This window comes from Ambystoma mexicanum, chromosome 10 (genome assembly GCF_040938575.1).
Source record: "Ambystoma mexicanum isolate Mex_15411 chromosome 10, UKY_AmexF1_1, whole genome shotgun sequence".
Lineage (NCBI taxonomy): Eukaryota > Metazoa > Chordata > Amphibia > Caudata > Ambystomatidae > Ambystoma > Ambystoma mexicanum.
Window position 1 is genome coordinate 1,173,745,926 of NC_090932.1, and position 16,468 is coordinate 1,173,762,393.

Genomic DNA, 16,468 nt, shown 5'->3' on the forward strand with positions numbered 1-16,468 from the left:
TGGCCTTCAGGGCTTCAAAAGATATTTAAAGGTGGAAATAAATAAATAACTCCAACAAAAGGCTGTTAAGCATATTGCTCCTTAATTCAGAGGATATCTCCATTCACCTTGATTCCTTTTCACAATTTCTTGACAATAAAAGTTCTTGTCTTTCCTCTTGTTCAATATCAAAGTCACATATGTATTTATCTTTCTGAGTTGTCAGGATACCTAGTGTCCTTTCCTGTCAGGATTTCTCTGTTTCCTGATATTCACACACTTGTGAATGCCTGGTATATTTTCCCACCAGGACTTCTTGTTTTTACACACTTGCAAATGACTGGTGTATTCTCTTGCCCGGACCTCTGGTTTTCACACACTAGCAATTGCCTTGTACACTTTCTCCCTGCAGGGCTTCTTGTTCTCACACACTTGCAATGGCTTGATATATTCTTCTGCCAGGACTTCTGTTTTTACACACACTTGCAACGGCCTGGTATACTCTCCTACCAGGGCTTCTGGTTTTACACACACTTGCAATGGCCTAGTATACTCTCCTGTGTGGGCCTCTTGTAGTTTCCTGTCTCTGCAACTCCGCCTTTGATAGTTTAGTATGTTAGCCATTTTGGCTAATTCCTTTAGACCATAGAATATAGCCTAATTAGTGTTTTGCTCACACTTCCAATCATTCACCACATTAGCATTGTGGGTTACTTTACATTGTCCGTTAAAGATTCCTTTCTTAGGCCAATGTGCTTTCATCTTCTTACGTTCATATTTAACAAATGATTGTCTCCCTTTATCAGACTTGAATTATTCAATGTTTAAAATATGGTGTGTTCGCCAATGCGCCCCGGTGCTCCCTTCGTCCCAGTGTGGACTCACTGGCTCTTTGTTGCAGTTTCTGGTCTGTTTGCAGTTTGCCGATGACAGCCACAGGATTCTCTCTGTTTCGCGCTGCTTGGCTTTCATTTTCCACATCCCCGTGGCTGTGGCTGGGTTTCTCCTCTCCTTGTGGATCTCCAGTAAGCTTCTTCATGCAGTTATTCACCGGTGAACACCCAGCAACACTGTGTTTGCTTCTGACGTTCCTGCATGGAATCTTCCTCACGTCGTCCTCTGCTGCTCACTGTATGAGCCGCTTGGCTCCAACTTTCTCTTTTCGGTTCTTCAGCAACACAGAGAGCTGCAGTCCGCTCCCTCGGTTTCGTCGTCCCTTCATGGCTCTGGCTGGGCTTCTCCTCTCCTCACAGCTTTCCAGAAGCTTCTTCTTGCGGTTTCTCACCGGCGAATGCCCAGGAGCACTGTGCTTGCTTCTGGTATTCCTGCATGGAATCTTCTTTGTGGCATCCTCTGCTGCTCACTGCATGAGCCAGTTGGCTCCAACTTTCTTTTTTTGGTTTTTCTGAAACATGGAGAGCTGGAGTCCACTGCCACCAGCAGTCTACCATTTCTTCTGGTGATCTTCTTTTAAATGTCCCGGGCACAGTTGTATTTTCACAGCAACTACAGCATTGCCTGTGCGCAAGGCTTCCTCTGCTCTGCATTCCTCCATTCCCCTTCCTTATCACAGTGTTTTGGTGTTTCTGGGAATAGTAGTTTCTTTTTACTAACTTGCACGAAATCATTGGAGGAATTATTTTAACATGTCTTGAGGGTGAATTAATGTTTGAAAGTTGCTCTGAAGAATTGTTTGAGGGAAATTCAGCATTTTCCTTGAGAGAGCAGAGCAAGAGCCACAATTTACCATTAGGGTAGTGTGTATGGGTGATCAATCCTGTAAGGGGAAAAAGGGGTACCATGTCTCATCCATGGACACCACCACTTTCTCCCAGAGGCTGTTTTCTCCCATGTGATCCTCCCTCATATAGCCACCCCAGTGTCAGGATCAGGCAGCGGCTGCCATGCCACATGCGAGGGGGTTACCCCACTGGCAAACAGCATTGAATCTATCAGATTCTTCACAATGGGTACTGACATATTTGTAGCTCCCTATATCACAAATTACAATTTCAAAAGCTGGCAAAAATTGCACTTCTCCATGACTGATTTCCCAAGGGATTCTGAGGTAGGGAAGGTGGTGATACGAGTACATGTTGTCCTTTAGAACCAAATTATGCCCAGAATAGCTGCTGCAAAATGTTCATTACTCCCACAGATATAACACAGTGTAACATTTAGGAACATGCATTATAAAGTTTTATGTATGAAGCCTTAGGCTAGTTGTTCATAGAATTATTATCACTCTGCCACTCTGCTGGTAACCATAGTTTTTTCACCAACGTTGGTATAATGATTGCCCGTGAGGAGTAGACCGGTATCTCAATTTCTTCTCCCTCTGCATCATATCCATTCAGGGTTATTTGATGCACTACTTCAACTTTTGAATGGCCTTACAATTCACAAACATATAATCAGGCAAAAGTCTGGCAACTATAGGCTGGTCTACCTGACTTTAATCTAAAATAATCATTGGAATCTCTTTTAAATAGAAGCTGCTTGTGGAATACGGTGGGTTATCGGGTACCCTAATTGGATTATTTGATTGGAGTTAGGACAAAGGAAGAGTAATTGACGTGGTCTCCTTGAGTTCCAGTAAAGCCTTTGATTCAGTTCCACGCAGGGATAGCTCCCAAACAAGATCGACAGCCTTGGGATGGGTGATAGGGCAGTAAACGATGTTAGAAAGTGGCAGGGTGACCTGCAGCAAAGAGATATGGTAAATGGATGCTACACGGCTCTGCCATGGTTTCATTCCATGCGTGAATAGATCATCCAGCCCTGGTTTTAGTCTTTACATGGTGCTTCCTGTGGTTGTACTCTTCTCACAAATGCAGGATTGTACATCCCAGAATACGAAGAAAAGAACTGGAGTGGATTAACTACTCAGGCAGGGAACGGAGCAGCAACTTGAGAAGTAGGCATTGCCTCTAAGAAACACAGGGTAACAAGTGGAATAAAGCAGTAGTGACCAACCTCGTAAATATAAAGGAATTATAGAGCTCGGGTATGTCTATGAAATTGGAGGCGGGCGGTTCAGAATTAACTCAGTAAATACAATTACCACCTGAGAAACAACTTAAAAGGGGAAGCTGAGAAGGACACAAGTTCTATTACCACCACCTCTATGAGACAAAACTTACAAAGGGAAGTTGAGAAGGGCAAGTTCTATTGCCACCTCTATGAGTAAACACTTAAAAGGGGGCGCTGAGAAGGACACAAGTTCTATTACCACCACCTCCATGAGACAAAAAGTAAAAAGGGAAGCTGAGAAAGGAAACAAGTTCTATTGCCACCTCTATGAGACAAAACTTAAAAAGGGAAGCTGAGAAAGACAAGGTCCATTACCACCTCTATGAGCAGAAACTTAAAAGGGGAAGTTGAGAAGGACAAGTCCATTACCACCTCTATGAGCAGAAACCTAAAAGGGGAAGCAGAGAAGGGCAAGGTCCATTACCACCTCTATGAGCAGAAACCTAAAAGGGGAAGCGGAGAAGGACAAGGTCCATTACCACCTCTATGAGCAGAAACTTAAAAGGGGAAGCTGAGAAGGACAAGTTCCATTACCACCTCTATGAGCAGAAACTTAAAAGGGGAAGTGGAGAAGGACACAAGTTCTAGAACTTCGATCATAAATACATAAAAATAGACTTGACCTGGAGTGCTTAATATTACATGAAGGGGTGGGTGTGAAGAGGGAAAATGGATGCAAAAGAAGGAACTAAGGAGGAAAAAGTAAGAGGGGAAATCCTTTCCAGTGCCATTGCTACTTGTGTCATTTGCTGCAGCCCAGTGGAGTGGGACGCGTAGTGCTTCAATATAGTCAATCTGTGTGTCCTTATATAAGGCCGATTTATACTTGCATAGGGAGACGGAGGGGGAACAGCAGTACACCTTAATCCTGTGGGGTGGCGCTGAAAACTGTTGGAAAATCTATGGTTTATTCAAAGTTTTTACAATTGCTAATGTACAAAATAACTACATGACAGTGTACACAACTGCATGACATGACAACTTAACCATGTAAAGTGTCTGCAGGTCTGGGGGCAGTCAAAGGGTTTGGTAAGTACCCGAGCAAAACATTTGGTGTGGTCCCTTTCCTATGCTTTGCACTACGCTAGCAGCACCGCAAATAGGTGACATGAAAAGTCAAAGAGTTTACGTGTGGAGGATATAGATGTGTTAATGAGGCCCTCTGGTTGGAGCTGGGCCAAGCTAAATGCTTGCTGTTGCTCCATTGCACTCACCGTCAAAAAGATGTGTAGGGTAAATCTGCAGACTGAACACACTGGAAATCTCTCAATGCTCATGTCACGGTCGCACATTTGTCCTCCTTCAAGAGCATCTCGAGGCATGAACCGTGACCCTATCTTGTACGCTCGAGTCAGATGAAATCTGTGCACGTTGCTGCTAAAGTGAGCTGCAGTAGGACACTTCCCTCACGATAACCCCTGCCAGAAGGCTCCTAATTTCATGTATGTTTTGGCTTTCTCTAATGGGTTATATTCGCAAAGGTACAGCTTTATGTAAAGTGCTTTGGCAAAAGCGCTACATACATAAAGAATTATCCTAAATGTCTAAATGTTAGCATCAATAAATCCAAGCATAGACTCAGAATAATGTCTTACGTCTTAAATCTGTCTCTCAAAGTGTGGCTTCTGTGACTCTTATGCAACTTCAGTCCCAGGTGTTTCTTTACTTCCTTGAGATATGTGCGTGAATCTTATTTTATACAGCTGGCCTGTCTGAAGTGGTATAAGACTAAGGGCCTTCACACTGCAAGCAACTGTATGTGCCCTCCTTCCCAAATACAACTCCTAGACACACCACTCTTCTGCCCCAACCTTTCTGATGGTCATGAACCACATGAGAAATCCCTATAAAATAGCCCCTCTGGGTAAGCGTCTTCCTGAAAACTGGATAAGGCAGTTGAGGTGGAGGGAGCGGCATCACAGTCAGGAATAAGGCCAGAGATCTTGCAGGAAGCCGGCCTTCTAGGCCGTTCAAGCAAGGTGCTGAGTCCAGGTGGCCGGGAGGTGAGCTCTGTGTGCATAATACAGCTGAGAAAGGGGCCCAATGGGAGCCATGAGTCCAGCTCCTTTTTGTAGCCTTCCTGCACCCTGCCATGTCACTGATGGGTAATGAAAGGTGTTGATGGTAAGTGAGCGGTCACCAGCAAGTCAACTCTTACCCTTGAATGTATCTGAGATAAAGCGCAGATACATTGAGCGATAAGTCATTCAGAGATTAGACTTGCCGTCATTTGTGATAAAACTGTTTAGCGCCACCCTCACTTGCCTGTAAATCGATGGTTGCATGGGCAGAGCAATATGGTAACCACCATTGTGGGAGTAGAACCTCATCTTCATGAGGCACACTAAACAACCTCTATGTAAAGGCACAGCCCCTACAAGATTGTTCACAGGTCTTCATCTCCGCTCTGGGCCTGTGTCTTGCCTACTAACTCTCTTGGATGTTAAATGCAGGGGTATCCATAGCAGTCTCCAACCTTATCCCAATGCAGATGCTGGAAATACACTCCTATGCCTTCCACCACAGATAGACAGGGACAGGGGTAAAGGGGCAAGACCACCAGTTCTGTGCTCAAAACCCAGGTTCTGCATGGGAATAGAAGAAAGACTAGATAACAAGGTACATGGGACAGGAGGGAGCAATGCACTCGGCTGGATAGTGCACATGGGTATCCCATCCCATCATTTACCTTCACTGAGAGTGATGCAAATCCTTTCACACCTTGCGAATATGAAACAGGAAAAGTAAATTGGAACAAAAATATGTGATAACATGAATAACCTCTTACTTTCTTTTGCAGTGCTTTTGTTTGCCGAAATGAGCGACGGGAGCTCCATGGCGATCCATATACAGCAAAGAGCAACTGTATCAAGAGCAATTGAGCTGTTATTCTACACCCCAGAGCCACTGCGGTCACACTGATGAGGCCTAAAGAAGAGAGAGCTCTACAGCACTCTTGTCTAAGTGGGCCAGTGGACTGGCACTGAGAAACTGTGGGGTGTACTATGATTTTAAGCAAATCTACTGCAAGCTCTTAACCATTGACTGGCCAATTGACTGCTCTTTTCTTTTCGACAGGTTTGGACTGTCACATATGACCTAATATGGCAAAGAGCAGCCAACAGATCGACATTCAAGCCCTGAAAGACCTCCAGATGCGCTTTCCTGACATTCCGCAAGGGGTGGTGTCGCTATACTTGCTACAGTACAACAACAATCTTGAGGCTTGCTCCCAGGCGCTGATTCAAGAGAGCAGAAAGTATTCGCACATGGACTATCGTAGCTCTGATGAAAATCGAAGAAACAGGAGTCGCCTTTTGCACATTAATCTTGGGATTCATCCTCATTCCAACAGCCTGGGTGGCTATGGGGCTCAAATCAATGGTGGCCACACACTGGTACACAGCTCAAGCGACGGGCACATTAATCCACAACATACCGCTGGGAAACAGCTCCTGTGCCTGGTCCAAGAGCCACATTCTGCCCCAGCTACTGTAGCAGAATCCCCAACATCCAATCCCTTCTTCATAAGCAACCATAGCCAGGATGCATCCAGTTCGCCGCCACAGTCGCAACAGCAGTCGCCTTCTTGGCAACCAGGAGTTAACTCGTCTACTATGCACATCAACTCTTCATATATGCACCTACGTCGGCACTGTACAAGTCCTACTACTATGGCAGTCCCACAAAACAGTCCTCCTGGACGAAGCCTGCCTAGAGCTTTGCAGGTCATTCCACAAAGTCAAAGCAACCAGTATGGGCCCACTGACTCTGCGTATGTAAGACGGGCTTCTCAAGGTTCTCCGGTTAGGCAGAACCCACAGACTACACAGTGGAGGCCCTCATCTCAAAGTTCCTTTCCTCATTACAATCCATGTGCTGTAACTGGTCACTCCCATCAAAATTCTAAAATGTCACACAGTCCCCCTACACAACTCCACATTCCTCAATCTGGTTGTCAATCGCCACCCACGACTCGCCGTCTTTCTCCCTTTAACTCGCCTTTGCACCAATTTCAGCCAAATCACCTAAGCCGCCAGTCCTATGTTTTCATGCCTCCCAGTCCTTCCAGTTCCCCTACCCATTCATACAAGCATTCACCCCCAAGCTTTCCAAACCAGGACACGCAGTCCATGCCGTATCTCCCTTATGGACCTAGCTTTACCAAATGTTCTATGAATAAAGTAGAACTGACTGGCAGCCCCCCACATAGAACTAGGAATGCAACAAGCAGGAGCCCCTCCCCAATCAATAGCCATTCATCCCAAATGGGGCCGCTTCCCCTCTATGCAGCAACTATGCTTTCAAGATCTCCTTCTAGGGGGATGTCCAGCCCAACACAGTCTTTCTATGGTGTAAATCCCTTGTGCATCACATGTAGCCCTCCAACAGGGCCTGGCTCACCTTTGCCATCTCCTTGTGTCATGGTAACACAACCCAACCCAACTGTTTTCAAAATAACCGTGGCTCCAGAACCAGTTTCTCCAATGCCAAGACCTGAAAGCGGAAACTCCAGCCAAAAATCCCAGAGGAAGAGCAGTTCTGGGTTAGATGAATACGCCTACATCCAAGCTTTGCTGCTACATCAACGCGCACGGATGGAGAGGCTGGTCAAAGCCCTGAAGCTCAAGAAAGAGGACCTGGACAGAATGAAGGTTGAAGTGAACAGCATGGAGCATGACCGCATGAACAGGCGGCTCAGGAAGGTGACCTACTCAACTTCAAACCCATCACCCGAGGAAATGACCAGATGGAGGAACTTGAACAGGCAGCTCCAAATAAATATCGACTGCACTCTGAAAGAGATCCACCTACTTCAGCCTTGAGATCACAAGACCAGGTCTGCGTCAAACCCGGAGAAGTGACGCCAGCGAAGAAGGCCCCCTTGCCCCCTGGAATTGCAAAAGCTGCACCTCCTTGATTCATCCTGCACTAAATCGCTGGGTGCACTGAGGGGTGTTGATGAATCGGGAAAAGCTCCAGCTTGCAAAGTGAACCTGGAGATTACGATTTTAAGAATAGGAGGACAAACATCACCAAAGAGGGTTAAGTTCATCCTGCAGGCTCACACCTTTGTCCGTTTCAGCAACCCAAGGGAGGACAGGAAAGACAAGCGATGCACATCACTCGAGGTTTATAGCGCGCAATTCACTCTGATGTAGTAATTGGACTTGGCAGAACTGGGGTCCTTCTCTAAGTGTGACCCGTGGCACCACCCATTCATGCCATTTAGAAAATATTGTTGTTTGAAAATGTGTATGCAAGGAAAGCATTGTATTGGAGATAGTAATCCATCTGATGGCGCTTTACTTTTCAGTGTGGTATTCGGCTAGGCGCTGCATGCAAGCCAGAACTTTTGGCCCTTGTTGACTAGTTTGACTCCAGTTCTTAGGACCAAAAGGGTTGTCAATGTGTGATTAGATTTGGTCCCTCAGACTATTACACACCTGATGGAAGATCAGAAATCAAAATTGCAAAAACAGGGGTGGCTTAAAGAGACTACTGGTAATTCTAACCCTGAAGTTGGGGGGGGGGATAATTGCAGTATTATCCAGAGTAATTCCTGTAAAAGTAGCAAAGCAGCTGTTTAGAATGAGACCCTGTAGGCCAGGAATATCCGCTTGAAGCATGTGTAGAAGGAACCTGGGGCAGTGCACTTTCTTCTTATACAATTCTCACCACACATGATATCAAAGCTTGTCAAGCTACATAGCCAATGAATGAATGCTTAAGAATTACATTCATTGATTCATTGTGTTTACAAGATTAACATCCACCTGGGAGATGTCTTGACTAGCTGTGGGGCATCGTTGTTCATCCAGAGCAGTGTTTTGGCAGTCTTTCTATGAAGGTTGCTCTTCACTGAGGGACCACGTAGACGATGATTCTTCTTTCAACGGAAGAATTACTGCTGCAAAGCTGGGAAACCTGGAGCTGAATATACACGCATTGACTGGTGGAAATCTGACCCTCATTTCAGATGTGTCCCCCTGGATTTTATGGTCTCCAACAATGACAATGGAGTATGGTCTCAAAAGGCCTACAAAGCACAGCCTCACATTTCTTGAAGGCAAGAATGAAGGGTAAGACCCTGTAAAAGTCCTGTACTCCTCTAACCAGCCGCTTCGTAAGTTCCCCATCGCCAGATATTCAGACAGGTGAGATGGTGGGGGGCTTTCAGTCCCACTTCATGCAACCATTTTTGCTTCTGCATACACCAAGCTGCCCCACTGCTCCAATTCAGGAAACTTTCAGGGGCCTCATTGCCTAAAAGTCATGGAAGTACAAATGCATTTTGCGCATGTGCGAACAGAGTTTCTGCATGCACAATTGCATTCTGGCTGCTGCACATACATCTGAACTGAACTGCATTAATGCATTAAGACTAGCACTACAGTAATTATGCGTGATCAAACATGGTTTGCAAATGTGCAAAATAAATTTCTGCTGCCAACAAGCAATTTTTTTGAAAATGAGGCCTTGGCCTCATTACCAAAAATATGCAGTAGCACAAATGCCTTTTTCGCACCCACAGTTGCATTAGCGCAGGTTCATATCGATGCACACTGCATGTGCCCTAACCCTAAGGCAATTTCACATACAAAAATGGTAGTAGCGCCTGTACAAAATGCACTTGCGCTGCTGTAGATTTTCAGAAGCGAGGCTCGCATCCCATTTATCAGGTAGAAGTAAAAAAAAATGTGCTTTTGTTTTTTCAGAGTTCTATCCCACTCTTTTGCTTCTACCGCCTCTGTAATAACCCATTACCTCTCTCCCCATTCTCCCCCGACCTCTCTGCCTGATAACTTTGTGCATTTTTTAAAAATACTTATCACAGCTCAAATCTTATCTTGGACCTTTCTTGATCTCTGACAAGTGCCTGGTAATAATGTATTTAGTGATCTGCGCTTTATTGGAATGCAGAAATATGCAATATGCGGAAGAACGCTACTACGAGACTGACCGGGAAGCATTTCAAACTCCCAAAGTTGTTACTTTCACCCGGAAGTAAATCATCGGCGTGTCAACATTCAGCTGTAAATGAAGGTGCTTAATTTAGGAATAGCTCTGTTGAAATAATACGGATCGCCTGTAAGTTAGCTCATGTATTAAAACTGCTGACATGTTTTTTTCCAAAGCACAGTTGTGGACTTTACTTCATCTGGGGAGGGCGTTGTGATGGGTGTCGCCATGAAGGAAGGAGCTGGGGCCACAACACCTTCGGGAGAAACTCCCTAGCCTGGTGTTTTGCCCCCCTGGTGCGGGTAGGGCGGCCATAGGAAATAATGGATAGACTTTGACCAGGATAGATAGCTGATATCGTCAGATAAGGCAGACGAGTGAGCCATTACTGCTGAACTTCTTTGTTATCAGGCAGTCATCGAAAAGTGATAAGGTTGTGCCATGTGAAAGGGACAAGGCACGGGGGCCCAGAGGTCATACCTTTGTTATGATATGTGCAATTGGGAGGCAATGCACCAGGGTTGTACAACTCCAGGCCTTGAGGACGTGTTTTTAGGAAATCCCTCATTAATATTCACGAGGAAAAATGTGCATACATTTAGAATCCTTGTATGCAAATTTATCTCATGAATATTAATGGAGGTATCCTGAAAAACCGACATGGATCCGGCGCTAGAGGCCTGGAGCTGGACAACCCTGAGCCATCACTCACTTATCTCAATGCGTCTCTGGCTCAGGTGCTTTCTGCAAACTGGAGCAAACAACACAGAAGAAAAGAGCTACTCTACTTCCATGCTTTCTCAATGCCTACTCAATCTATGTGGCACGTTCGGGATGGCAGTCAATGCAATTCAACAAGAGCAGGGGGCGGGAGTGCCAAGGCCCTTATGCAATGAATAAGGAACGCATTGTAAAGAATTGCCCTGTACGTTGGTATTATTTTTTTATGTGTAGAATGCTGACAGCATGTGGGTTCAATTGGACGTTTTTCACACAAATCTATATTTTTAACTGCAACGGCCCTCATTACGAGTTTTGCGCTATTTGCATTAGGTATGCCTCAGGCAGGCGTTACCCTCACTGCATGTGGTTATCTGAGGGCTCTGCCTGGAATAGAACGTTACCAGCGCCAGGGGGGGTAAACTCTAACCAAACACTAAAAAAAAAAAAAGCAGCATTTCTGGAGTACCTTATGTTGTTAAAAGTAAAAGTTTTCGAATGAATTTCCATCCCCGCGTGAATGTCGGAAATGCTTTCGAGACATCAGAAGACCACACTGCTTCAAGAAGCAAAAATGCACAGGAGGGTCAGTAATGACACTTCTATGCATTATGCAAACAAATGCTCCTTCTCCTTTTACGTGCCAAGACCGCAGAACAACATCCCACCACACATCTTCAGGGCTCCTAAAATTACTTACAGGACACAACAGAACATAGAACACCTTTGCTACCCTCCCCCACAGTCCCCAACGGGACCACCATACCAACGTATGTCTCTTTGTATGACTCGTATGTACTGTGTACGGATCCATGTGATCGCCCGCCCAACCATAATGTCGAATTTCAAATTGCTGGCTCCCTTTATGGCGTGACGCAGTGATCACATAAATCACTTTTCCCCGCAAACCCCTACTCATCCACTTACCTTTTCGGCAGCACACTTCCCAGTGTGCCACCGTGTCTCCTATGTCCCTGCAGCCTACGTTCTCTCCCACTAACGTGGGTCTGAACTGGCATAGCAGGGTCGCTTTTTTACTTTAAAAAAACATGTTATTGTCCCCCGCCACCATCCAATGGAAGCGGGGGACACCACCAAAACCACAGACCCCCACTACACCAACAAAGGGGAGCAGAGGGGACCCCCACAACCCCTGCTCACATTAGTCAGTGTAGTGGGGGTCGGTATGTTAGTACCGCACAAATGCGTAGTAATTAACATGTTGCAGTGTTCGGGGTGACATTTTTGTATGTTTCCCGGTGTACAGCGGTACATTGATTCCTAGCTAGATTAGCTCTATATACATATTATCCATCAATCCCTACATGCAGACATGGCTGAAAATTGGTGAGAAAGTTAGTTGAGGATCTGAGATGTTATGTTATGGCTATTTATAAAGCGCCACGACAGCCCAGAGGCATCTTGGCGTTAAGCAGCAAATGGGTAGGATTAAGAAAAACAAAAGGGCCGACTCATTAGAACAAATACGATTTTAAGGACCGCCTAAAAGACAAATGGTTGTTCATATGACAGAGTGATAGAGGGAGAGAGTTACAAAGCACAGCAGCTGCTATGGAAAAGGCTCATCCACCGATTCAGGAGTATTTAGCATAGGGGATTACAATCCGACAGGCATTGGAAGAGCGGAGAGACTGAATGGGAACATATGGGCAGAATTAAGCCTGTCAATACCACGAAAAGCGCGATGTATCAGGCACAATGTTTTAAATTGAAACTCTTTTGGTCACTGGTAGCCAGTGAAGATGGCACAGAACTGGAGTGATGTTGGCACGCCTAGGCGTACCGGTGGCTACTCTCGCCACAGAATTCTGAAGAACCTGCAAACACCTCATCAGATAAGCAGGTTGTGCCAGGTAAAGAGAGTTACAGTAGTCCAGTGAGGATAAGACAAGGGAGGCCACCATAGGGGCCCTAAATTCAGATGGAATAAAAGGGAGAACCTTGCGCAAAATCTTTAACTGGAAGTAGCCCTTCTGGTGCATAGCACTGAGCTGGTTTTGGTAGAAAAGAAGCCAACATTTTTACCCCTGGGTCTTTTCCAGCCACCACTGGAGTGGGACACGGGCCAAGAAAAGAGGGCCAGAAGAGCAGAGTCCAGAAAACCATACCCGAGGTGGGCCCAACACCTTGGTCTTGTCACCATTCAGCTTGAGCCAATTGTTGCTCATCCACTCCCGCACAGCACCCAAAAAGACACCAAGCGTTGATGCACTGTCAACCTGAGAAAGGTCGAGGTGCACAATAATTTGCGTATCATCTATGTAGGAGTAACACAGGAAGCAATGAGAGAGGATGAGCTTGGTCAGGGGCTGAAAATAGATGTTGGACAAGATCGAGGAGATGGCGGACCCTTGAGGGACACCACAAAGAAGAGGGACAGGAGTAGAGCAAAAATGGGGAGAGAGAGCGATTGAGTCCGGTCTGATAGAAAGGAACTAAACCAGGCCAGAACGGCACCCAAGAGGCCAGCATCTGCGAAGTGCTCCAGCAGGATGACATGATCAATAGTGTCAAACGTGGCGGAGAGGTCAAGACGAATCAATGCTCCCACACTGCTGTGATCCTGATCTCCTCATGTCATCAACCGCAGGCACTAGAACTCCCTTGGTGCCATGGCCTGATCAAAAGACAGACATAGAAGGATGAAAAAAGAGGAATCTTCTAAAAATGAACTAAGTCAAGGGCCCACCAGAGATTCCATCCATTTCATCAGGAAAGGAAGTAAAGAGATGGGTGCCATGGGGCAGATGCCCATATCACCACTACCCTTTGGGGGATCCTGCATATTTCTGTCCCATAATTTTAAGGAATACCACACCAAGTAAATACCACATGACCCATAATTAGGCAGCCGATCACAACATACGGTTTCTCTAACAGTCAATGCCTTTACGGTTACCACCAACGGTACATATGTTGCGTGCAACGTGTGAATCATAACATTATGAACACAGGTCAGATTTTGTTTGCATTTTGATTTGATCACTATGCCCTTGTGAGCAGATCAATCAGAACCATGTCTTCGAGTTGCCCAATAGTTGCAAAAAGAAGGTGGAAAGTATGCAACTGTATGCATAGTTGCTTACTTTAGATGCACTTGTAAATATACATGATCCAAAGACACCTGTAGAGCCACCTCACCCAGCAAGTTTGGATTTGCTGCATGCAGGCCAACTTCCAGTTATCTTTTCCTGAAATAGAGACCTTTTGTCAGGGGTAGAGGACACCTGTTCCTGGCATGCTTTCAGTGACGGTCCTTACCTCGCTGGCCGTAGGGACCGGAGAGATAAGGTCTGTCTTGTCCCATAACCACCTTTGCTATAAACTATGATATATTGATAGGCAATGTGTCCATTGGTAAGAGGAAATTGACAAAGGGAAACCTGCGGGAAATTGACCACAGGCAATTGAGAAGTCAGGAATGTTGTGTTTCCAGGTGGACCTCGTGTTTCCAGGTGGACTGGGGCATGCAAGCAACTTTCTCTACACCAACTGATCTGTGACGAGGGAGCAAGAGGCCTCAGGACCCTGAGGAGTGAGGGCCTGGAAGAACTGCAGTGGCCGCTGCAGGGATACGGATCCATCTACCCCATCAGCCAGTACCATTCGGTCAATAAAATTCAATCAAATTGGGTGATAAATGGCAAACATGGGGAGCGGGGATTGCAGGGGTGTCCCCCGCTCCCCATGTTTGGCATTTTTGGCCTTGGGGGGTTGCATGGATGTCCCCCGCTTCCTGAATATTGAAGGTGGGGGACGAAAAAAAAGAAAGAAAAGGGGACCCTGCAGCATCGGATCCGACCCACGTTGGAGGGACGGAACTGACACCACTGGGTCAAGAGAGACAGCAGCAGAGGAAAAGGTAAGTGGGGGATGAGGGGTGTATTGCAGGTAGAGGGGCAGAGATTTGTGGAGTTTGGCCGCGGTAAAATTGCATTTGCAGCGAAATTCACTACAGTCAATTCTGCCGCAAACAATTCTGCCATGGCCAAATCACACAGATCCCCTCATGACACAGGCCTCAGTAGCTGACTTCCATGTTTTGTATCAAACAAGTCACTTTGTATTGATTGAAAAACAATGACCCGACCGGAAGTGGATAATGGTTCCTGACAGCAGGGCACTTCACCAGAGCACTTGCAGTGCTGAGACACACCACCAAAGTGGTGAATGAAACATTGCAATTCAGTGACAAGTGTGTCTTGCACCTGCTAGTCCTCTTGGAGATCTCAGCTGCGTTTGACACATTGGACCATCAGACACTCTTAACCCCACCTCTCTGATACGATGGACCTCTCTGGTACAATTTTAAAATAGTTTGCTTCCTACCTATTCGGCAGACACTAAGTTGTACAGATAGGTCTGTTCAGATCCAAACGACTCCCATTCACATCTCCCCAATCATGTTTAGCCTCTAAATGGAAATGCTGGGAATTTCCTTAAGCGCCCCAACTTAGCCATTCACCAATTCGCTGATGACAACAGTACATCAAGGTCAAAGGCCGTCAGGCAACCTCTGTGAGAGCCTGGCCCCTATCAAAACCTGGATGTCGAATGCCTACCTTAATTTTAACCCCACCAAGACAGAATTTGCCCTCATTGGCCCGCCTGCCAAACAGCATGCCCAGAAGGGGCTTGGCAATGGGCAACTGGAAGGATTCACCTCAAAGCTTATCCCTAGGATTAATTGCCAACAGCAGCCTCTCGTTCCAAAAGCACTTAGCCAAGAAAGCCCACATGGCCTGACTTCAGACCACCACACACCATAAACTCAAACCCTTTGTTACCCCGGATGACTTCTGCACGGTGGTTCAGACTCTAGTGATCCCCCACATTGATGGGGAAAGGTCCTCTTAAATGGACCCCCACCTCGTATCCGACCCCCATCGAGGCTGTCCATCACGCTGCCACCCATCTCATTATAGGCACCCATAAAGTTAACCACTTCTCTGCCTCCCTGCATGAGATTCACTGGCCACCCCTTCCTGAAAGAATCCTATTCAACACTGCTTGCACCTCTACAAGGCAGTCATTAATGCACACCAACACACCTGGTGGCTCAACTCCACACCTCTGCGGGCCCCGGTTGCTACTGTAGAAAATCCATCAAAAGGCTGGTCAAAGCCAGCCCACAACAGAGGACCAGCAAACACTTTTTTCCAGGCCACACCCCAGTTCTCTGGAACATGATCTCACTGCAGGTTCAGAAAGCCATCCTCCAGTTCCACAAAACATTAAAAACGTGGCTTTTACAGCAATGCCACACTTCTGAATCCATGTGCTCTTCTTACAACAGTAACAGTACGCCCCACTGCTGCCTTCCACACTTTGTAAAAGGTTCCGTGCATGCCCTCAAGCTATATTTGTGCTACAAACTATATCATTAAAAAAAGACTCTTAGTTTGTGCATGAAGCGGGCACTTATACATTTTCAGGAAGACCTATGCTCTGCCACAAACTAAAGTCCATTTGTAAAGCTACTGTGGGCGACAGGTAGAAACACATATAGGCGTGTGCTTCCTAAGAGGCAGGCATCCACTCTGGGTAGCCATGCTTGCCAGTCAAAGGAGGTCCAATTCATAGAAGTATGATGATAATAATAGCAGATGTTTATATTGGGCTATCTGTCATAGGTGCTTTTATTACCTAATGTATCGGTACTCCGCTTGCCACCATCAGAGGGATAAAGGTCCTCTCAGGGTTCAAACAGGCTGGCCCCATGGCTGAGGCGAGTGCGCTTAGCATGCTGAGT

General features: G+C 46.1%; 1 protein-coding gene across 1 annotated transcript in view; it reads left to right on the plus strand.

Annotated features, from left to right (window-relative positions):
* Positions 1-10,143, plus strand: part of TAB3 (TGF-beta activated kinase 1 (MAP3K7) binding protein 3) — a 49,473-nt gene extending 39,330 nt beyond the window's left edge. Inside the window, exon 2 of the mRNA XM_069619128.1 lies at positions 5,813-10,143. Within this exon, the coding sequence (XP_069475229.1) occupies positions 6,117-7,838 (1,722 nt within the window). The 5' untranslated portion in view covers positions 5,813-6,116 and the 3' untranslated portion in view covers positions 7,839-10,143. The remainder of the gene's footprint in view (positions 1-5,812) is intronic.
* Positions 10,144-16,468: the final 6,325 nt, after the last annotated feature.